Source organism: Hordeum vulgare, chromosome 1H, assembly GCF_904849725.1.
Source record: "Hordeum vulgare subsp. vulgare chromosome 1H, MorexV3_pseudomolecules_assembly, whole genome shotgun sequence".
NCBI lineage: Eukaryota > Viridiplantae > Streptophyta > Magnoliopsida > Poales > Poaceae > Hordeum > Hordeum vulgare.
Window position 1 is genome coordinate 348,725,800 of NC_058518.1, and position 7,512 is coordinate 348,733,311.

Consider the following 7,512-nt stretch of genomic DNA (forward strand, 5'->3'; position numbering starts at 1 on the left):
CCAAACTAATAGACGTAGCATGTTGATCGTGTCATTTTGTTGCTACTGTTTTCTGCGTGTCAAGTATTTGTTCCTATGACCATGAGATCATATAACTCACTGACACCGGAGGAATACTTTATGTGTATCAAACGTCGCAACGTAACTGGGTGACTATAAAGATGCTCTACAGGTATCTCCGAAGGTGTTAGTTGAGTTAGTATGGATCAAGACTGGGATTTGTCACTCCGTGTGACGGAGAGGTATCTTGGGGCCCACTCGGTAATACAACATCACACACAAGCCTTGCAAGCAATGTGACTTAGTGTAAGTTGCGGGATCTTGTATTACGGAACGAGTAAAGAGACTTGCCGGTAAACAAGATTGAAATAGGTATGCGGATACCGATGATCGAATCTCGGGCAAGTAACATACCGAAGGACAAAGGGAATGACATACGGGATTATATGAATCCTTGGCACTGAGGTTCAAACGATAAGATCTTCGTAGAATATGTAGGATCCAATATGGGCATCCAGGTCCCGCTATTGGATATTGACCGAGGAGTCTCTCGGGTCATGTCTACATAGTTCTCGAACCCGCAGGGTCTGCACACTTAAGGCTCGACGTTGTTTTATGCGTATTTGAGTTATATGGTTGGTTACCGAATGTTGTTCGGAGTCCCGGATGAGATCACGGACGTCACGAGGGTTTCCGGAATGGTTCGGAAACGAAGATTGATATATAGGATGACCTCATTTGATTACCGGAAGGTTTTCGGAGTTACCGGGAATGTACCGGGAATGACGAATGGGTTCCGGGAGTTCACCGGGGGGGGCAACCCACCCTGGGGAAGTCCATAGGCCTTGAGGGTGGCACACCAGCCCTTAGTGGGCTGGTGGGACAGCCCAAAAGGGCCCTATGCGCCTAGGAAAGAAAATCAAAGAGAAAAAAAAGGGAGGTGGGAAGGGAAGGAAGGACTCCCACCCACCAAACCAAGTCCAACTCGGTTTGGGGGGGAGCCTTCCCCCTTGGACTCGGTCGACCCCCTTGGGGCTCCTTGAGCCCCAAGGCAAGGTCCCCTCCCTCCCACCTATATATATGGAGGTTTTAGGGCTGATTTGAGACGACTTTTCCACGGCAGCCCGACCACATACCTCCACGGTTTTTCCTCTAGATTGCGTTTCTGCGGAGCTCGGGCGGAGCCCTGCTGAGACAAGGTCATCACCAACCTCCGGAGTGCCGTCACGCTGCCGGAGAACTCTTCTACCTCTCCGTCTCTCTTGCTGGATCAAGAAGGCCGAGATCATCGTCGAGCTGTACGTGTGCTGAACGCGGAGGTGCCGTCCGTTCGGTACTAGATCGTGGGACTGATCGCGGGATTGTTCGCGGGGCGGATCGAGGGACGTGAGGACGCTCCACTACATCAACCGCGTTCACTAACGCTTCTGCTGTACGATCTACAAGGGTACGTAGATCACTCATCCCCTCTCGTAGATGGACATCACCATGATAGGTCTTCGTGCGCGTAGGAAAATTTTTGTTTCCCATGCGACGTTCCTCAACACAAATCCCAGTCTCGATCCATACTAACTCAACGAACACCTTCGGAGATACATGTAGAGCATCTTTATAGTCACCCAGTTACGTTGCGACGTTTGATACACAAAAAGCATTCCTCCGGTGTCAGTGAGTTATATGATCTCATGGTCATAGGAACAAATACTTGACACGCAGAAAACAGTAGCAACAAAATGACACGATCAACATGCTACGTCTATTAGTTTGGGTCTAGTCCATCACATGATTCTCCTAATGATGTGATCCCGTTATCAAGTGACAACACTTGCCTATGGTCAGGAAACCTTGACCATCTTTGATCAACGAGCCAGTCAACTAGAGGCTTACTAGGGATAGTGTTTTGTCTATGTATCCACACATGCACTGTGTTTCCAATCAATACAATTATGGCATGGATAATAAACGATTATCATGAACAAAGGAATATAATAATAACTAATTTATTATTGCCTCTAGGGCATATTTCCAACTGGCTGTTGGACAGGGACCGGTCGAATCCAGGGCAGAGCAAGATGGCGATGTGGGATCATCTACGCGGCCAAGGCAGAGAAGTTCCTGTCGTCCATGTTGACGATCTGTGCAGACATGGACATGGGGGTGAGTAAAACCAGAGGGAACGAGAGGGAAAAAAGAAACAAGGGAGAGAGGAAGGAGATGGAAGGAGCGTCGGAGTTGGTCGCCGGTGTTGAGGTGCTCCGTCGTGGTGGCATGGAGGCGCAGGGGGAGTCCGGCAAGCTCCTGGGCGCCAGCGACGCGAGGTGGCAGCCTCGTTGGGCGCCATGAAGGAGGAGGTGTGCTTGGGGCTGGAGCAGCATGCGAGATCCTATGAAGACGAGGGACGTGATGGGAGGGAGGAGGGATTCGAGGGAGGATATGGAACTTTAGGGCTGTTAACCTACCTTGTACTCAGTAGTAGCGAGGGTTATACACCCCTCACTAATACTATCAACTTAGTAGTATCACAGATTTACACCCCTCGTTACTACTATGGCATGTCCCGTGGAAGACATGATAGAGACCACTTAGTAGTATTGAGCGGTATAAAACCCTCACTACTACTATCAACTTAGTAGTAGCGCGGGTTTTTGCCAATCGCTACTGCTAATTAGTAGTAGCGCGGGGTTATACCCCTCGCTACTGCTAAACCTCCATCTAAAGTCTTTTTCCTAGTAGTGGTAGTACTTACCTAATTTGACTTTGTATGTCCACAAATGTATAACAGGGCTCGACCCCTATTTGTTTGTCCATGCAATCATATCCCATGTTCAAACATTCAAAGCCATACAAAACATGCAATGTCGATTAACACACATAAAAACGTAAGACATCTCAAATTCATACATAGACATATCAAGTTCATACACAATTTAGGTAGGACAAATGGACATAGCAAGATCATACTCAACTAGGATAAGATGGACATAGCAAGTTCACACATACATAGGACCAGATTTTAATAAATATACTAGGGCTAGATAAGATACAACCAGGATGAGATCTTCAGCGCTTCGCATTGTTCTTGCCCTTGTCATCTTAGGGTGGCAGACCATCAGAGTTGGAGTGTAGGGGAATATGTCACACAATAATCTTTTATGCTAAACGAGCACACCCATGGACGCCACGAAGATGACGGGCCGTGAGCTCATATACATCCCCACTCAACAGTAAACTTGAAAAAATAGTAAACAAAATACAAGAAGTCTGATTTTTTTCATCAACAAACATTGACAAATGTTGTACATGCGTGCAAAGTTCCATGGAGAAAAGATGTTCCGAAATGCCCCTGTAGAAAAACAGAACCGGTGCTTCAACATACTTTCAAAAACAGACTTTTTGGAGTATCATTTTTCTTATGGAAACATTTTGAAATGTCGTTTCTTCATGAAACTTTGGAGGCATGTTGACAATTTGTTAATGTTTGTTCCCAAAACATTTAAGATTTCTTTTCATTTGTTTACCGGAGTACCTTGTTTATTGTATTTACTGTTCATGAGGTAGCATATTAGCTCGCGAGCGGAAACTTCATGTCCGTATCATCCAGTGCTGCTGCATTATCTCTCATCTCTTTATGCGGTCCTTTTGTTTTCCTGAACCAACCAACCAACCAAGCACAATTGTTTCTGCTATAATTCAAGTCGGCCGTGCTCCTCTGCACGATGGAAGATAGCTTACACCAAGGCACAAAGGAACCTCCCGGCACTTCCTATTCTACACAGACACCGTGGCATATCATCCTCACATCTCATGCATGCATGCATGCACGCGCCGTCGCGGCCGGTGTACTTACTACCAGTCAGCAGTTCGGCACCCATCCGAGTCCGACCGACCCGGCGGATCGATCGATCAGCTAAGGCTAATTAACGAGCTACTTCTGTCCCGTCCTCTGAGTCTGAGTAATAATCTTGGCTTGGCCTTCGTTTCCAGCTCCGGCCGGTCGGGACCTATTCCGCCGCCGCTATCACCTCTCCTATTTAAGTTTAACCAGCTCCCACTGCATGCACAAGCAACAACGTCGGCCAAAGGTCAAGGCACGTACGTGCATGCAGGATATACGTATGAAACTAAGTAAGATGAGCAGAGCACACAGCACCAACCCGATCCCGGCCAGTCAGTTAAATCTTGGCGAACTCGCCTTCTCTGCACACCCCGACGTTGATCGTCATCGTCCGGTTTTCCCCCTTCTTCGGCGACGACATCACCTTGCAGCAATTTCTCCTCGGCGACTGCGCAGTTTGCAACGGCAGCAATGAGCTCGTGTGAATTAACGACCAAAAATGTGTTAGTATCATGTTTCAAAGATCGATGGGGTCGGGGTTACTTAGTTACCCTTTTCCAGAGATCCGGGTCGGGCTTCTTGAGGACGACGATGTGGTCGAGGAGCGCGGCCGGGTCGGCGATGCGCCACCGGCAGGGCGGCGGCTTGACGCGGTGCCGCTCGTACTCCGTCACCGTCACGTTCCGGCGGCGGTCCATCCGGGAGTCGCGCATGTAGTACACGTTGGGCTTCTGGCACGGCTGCCGCGCCACGGGCCGCGTGTTGAAGGAGTAGGCCGTGTAGTCGGCGCGGCGGTACCAGTTGAGGAAGGATCGCACCGGCGTCTCCATCTCCCGCGGCGACAGCACCCCGCGCACCACCATCACCGCGAACCCCCACGACACCGACACCGTCCACTGGTGGTCCCCGTCGTAGCACACCGACTGCTGCGCCACCGCCGCCGAGTCGAGCCGCACGGGGCCGTCGTAGAGCTTCCGCAGCGCCCCGGCCCGCGACGGCGTCGTCGGGAACACCGGCTCCAGGAAGTCGAGGTGGTGCAGCGTCACCAGCGGCGCCACGGGGTGCGCGCCCAGGAGGCCCAGCACGTCGCCCCACAGGTCGCACTGGTGGAACCCCGGGTGGCGCGTCAGGGGCACGCCCAGCTCCGACATGCACGCGTGGATGCGGTCGTCGCTGCCGTACAGCGCCGGGTACCGGTGCAGGCACCCGTCCTGCATCTTGGCCAGCTCCTCTGCGAGGGCCCGGCTGATGGCGAACCCGCCGCCGCCGAACGCCATGCCGTAGGAGAAGATGAGGTTCTGGATGTGGCTCTCGGACGGCGACCCGATGTAGTAGGGCTGCGTGTGGTCGTACCGGGACAGCACGTGCACCAGGTTCTCCGGGAGGAACACCGTGTCGTCGTCGCCCATGACGAACCACCGGACCCCCGGGAGGCCCAGCCGGTAGCTCTCGGAGACGATGCGGGAGATCCGCAGCGCCGACCGGCTGCCGGCCCCGTGCGTGTACGGGAACTTGGACGTGTCCGAGCTGACCATGATCGCCGGGAGACCCGTGCGCGAGCTCTTGGAGTAGAACTCCTCCACGGGCTTGTCCATCCACACGAACCCTCGCATCCGCCCCGGCCGCCACCACAGCTTGATGTACTCCTTGCGGCCCTCCCACAGCGCCGACGAGGCGCCGATGCCGAACACGATGTGCCGCAGCCCCGTGGGCGCCTCGTCCGCCGACACCGTCGGCGGGGACGACGTCATGGAAGTGTTGGAGGAGCTTGCATTCGGATTGGCCACCACGAAACGCACCATGGCGCCGGCGCCCTCCGGCGAGCACCGCAGGTTGTAGATGGGCGAGATCGCGGCGACGACCATGTACAGGAACAACACGGGAAGGACGGCGTAGAGGAGGATGCCGTAGAGGAAATAAGACTTGGGCTTGCCGGCGGACGCACCGTGCGCCGCGCCGCCATGCATGCCGTTGGCCGTCTGCTTATCGCCGGCCCCTCCTCCGCCCCTCATTCCAGCGGCCTCGTCGTGATCGATCGCAATGGCCAGGCTTGATCGACGAGTTGCTAAAAGTGGCTAGTGTGCTAACGGTGGTCAGGTCGTTTTGTTCGTTTGTTTGAGAAGAAGGGCAGGTGTGCGTGCGTGGCAAACGGCAAAGGAGAAGTCGACATATTTGTGCCGGTGCCGTGGCCTGGTCAATGGCATGTTCGCCTTTCTTGGATCTTATATTTCCCGGTGTCCGGTGGTGTTGTCGCGGTCCATGCCGATGCAGCGAACACACCAAGGAGATGAACCCGCATGCATCGAGCAACTCTAGACTACGTAGATTCGTTGGGGCGTACTCCCTCCGTCCCAAAATTCTTGTTTTAAATTTGTCTAAATACGCGGATGTAGCTAGTCACGTTTTAGTATTAAGATACACTGTGGTCGCGCCCGCTCCCCCAGATGCCGCGGCTGTGGCTGTGGAGGAGCCACCGTGGTCGGGTAGGAGAGGACCCACGCCACACCGTCTTCTCCACAACCAAAGAGGAGAGGAGCTGCCAGCAGGCAGTCGGCAGCAACGACAAGAGAGAGATGTGCACCTCCGTTTGCATGTCGCCGCTGGATTCAGGTGCGTTTGACGACAGTTGAACTAAAAAGAAGAAGGGCAGCTACATTTCAAGGATGAAGTGGAGAAACTCCACAAGCAACATGGATGGGGAAACAAAAATAGTAGCAGGGGATGCTGGAGCTGGTGGGGTTGGATGGAGGCGCTAGTGGATGGAGGCCCTGATGGCCTGGCCATGGCTGAGGAGGTGAAGGTGGTGGGCAGATGCGAGTATGGAGGTGGACGACAGAGGGAGGGGTGGAGCGCGGAGGCGGGTCTGGAGGTAGGAGAGGACACATATGATGGAAGTCAAACTAGGGGTAGTCATTTTCATTCTTTTTCACCTGGTCGGAAAAAACCCCAACGACTTACATTTCGATACGGAGGGAGTACTTCCTTTGTAACTAACAATAAACGTTTTTGTATTAGTATAGATTAGGTCACTCGAAAATCCATTTCCGAGCCCAGCCTTATCTGCACCCTGCTGAGGAAAAATATTATTATTTTTGAATGATAGATAATTTAATGCGTGAGGTTCACTTTAAGTTTTGTACAATTTGAACATCTGAGGATCTCTCAACAAAAAAGACAAATTCCGGGTCTCTAATAAAGTTTACAATACTTGCATCATTTCGATCTGATTTGTTTTTTTTTGCCGAGAGCTTCTTAGATGTTCAAATGATACAAAAATTGGAGCGTACCTCACGCACCAAATTATCTATCACCCAAATTCTTTTTGGCAGTTTTTGAATTTTTTAGTATTTTTTTGACATTTTTACTAAACAGGTGCAGATGAGCCTCGACATCGAAATGCCGCACCCACATGGTTCAAAAGTCACTACGTACACTGAGGGCCAAACGCTCATCGGTGTGGGATAAGGGGTGTGTTGCACACAACGACGGATCCATAATTGGATAAAGTCCTAGACATAAAATTTAATGTCCATCAGACTATAGCTACCTCGAAAGAATACCACAAATATGGCTCAGTTACACCAATAATTTAGAACTAAAACTCAATGCTTAGAGATACAACAAAGTAGATAAAAAGATGACAAAAACTATGAAAAATACGTGATAAAAAAGAGTAC

The 7,512-nt window shown here is 51.4% G+C and overlaps 1 protein-coding gene across 1 annotated transcript; it reads right to left on the reverse strand.

Annotated features, from left to right (window-relative positions):
• Positions 1-3,680: 3,680 nt before the first annotated feature.
• On the reverse strand, positions 3,681-5,880 carry LOC123410893. Its single transcript, XM_045103823.1, has 3 exons — positions 4,387-5,880; positions 4,155-4,283; positions 3,681-4,051 (listed from the first exon to the last, which is right to left on the reverse strand). The coding sequence occupies exons 1-2, from the start codon at positions 5,845-5,847 to the stop codon at positions 4,173-4,175; spliced, it is 1,572 nt and encodes a 523-aa protein (XP_044959758.1). The 5' UTR covers positions 5,848-5,880; the 3' UTR covers positions 3,681-4,051; positions 4,155-4,172.
• Positions 5,881-7,512: the final 1,632 nt, after the last annotated feature.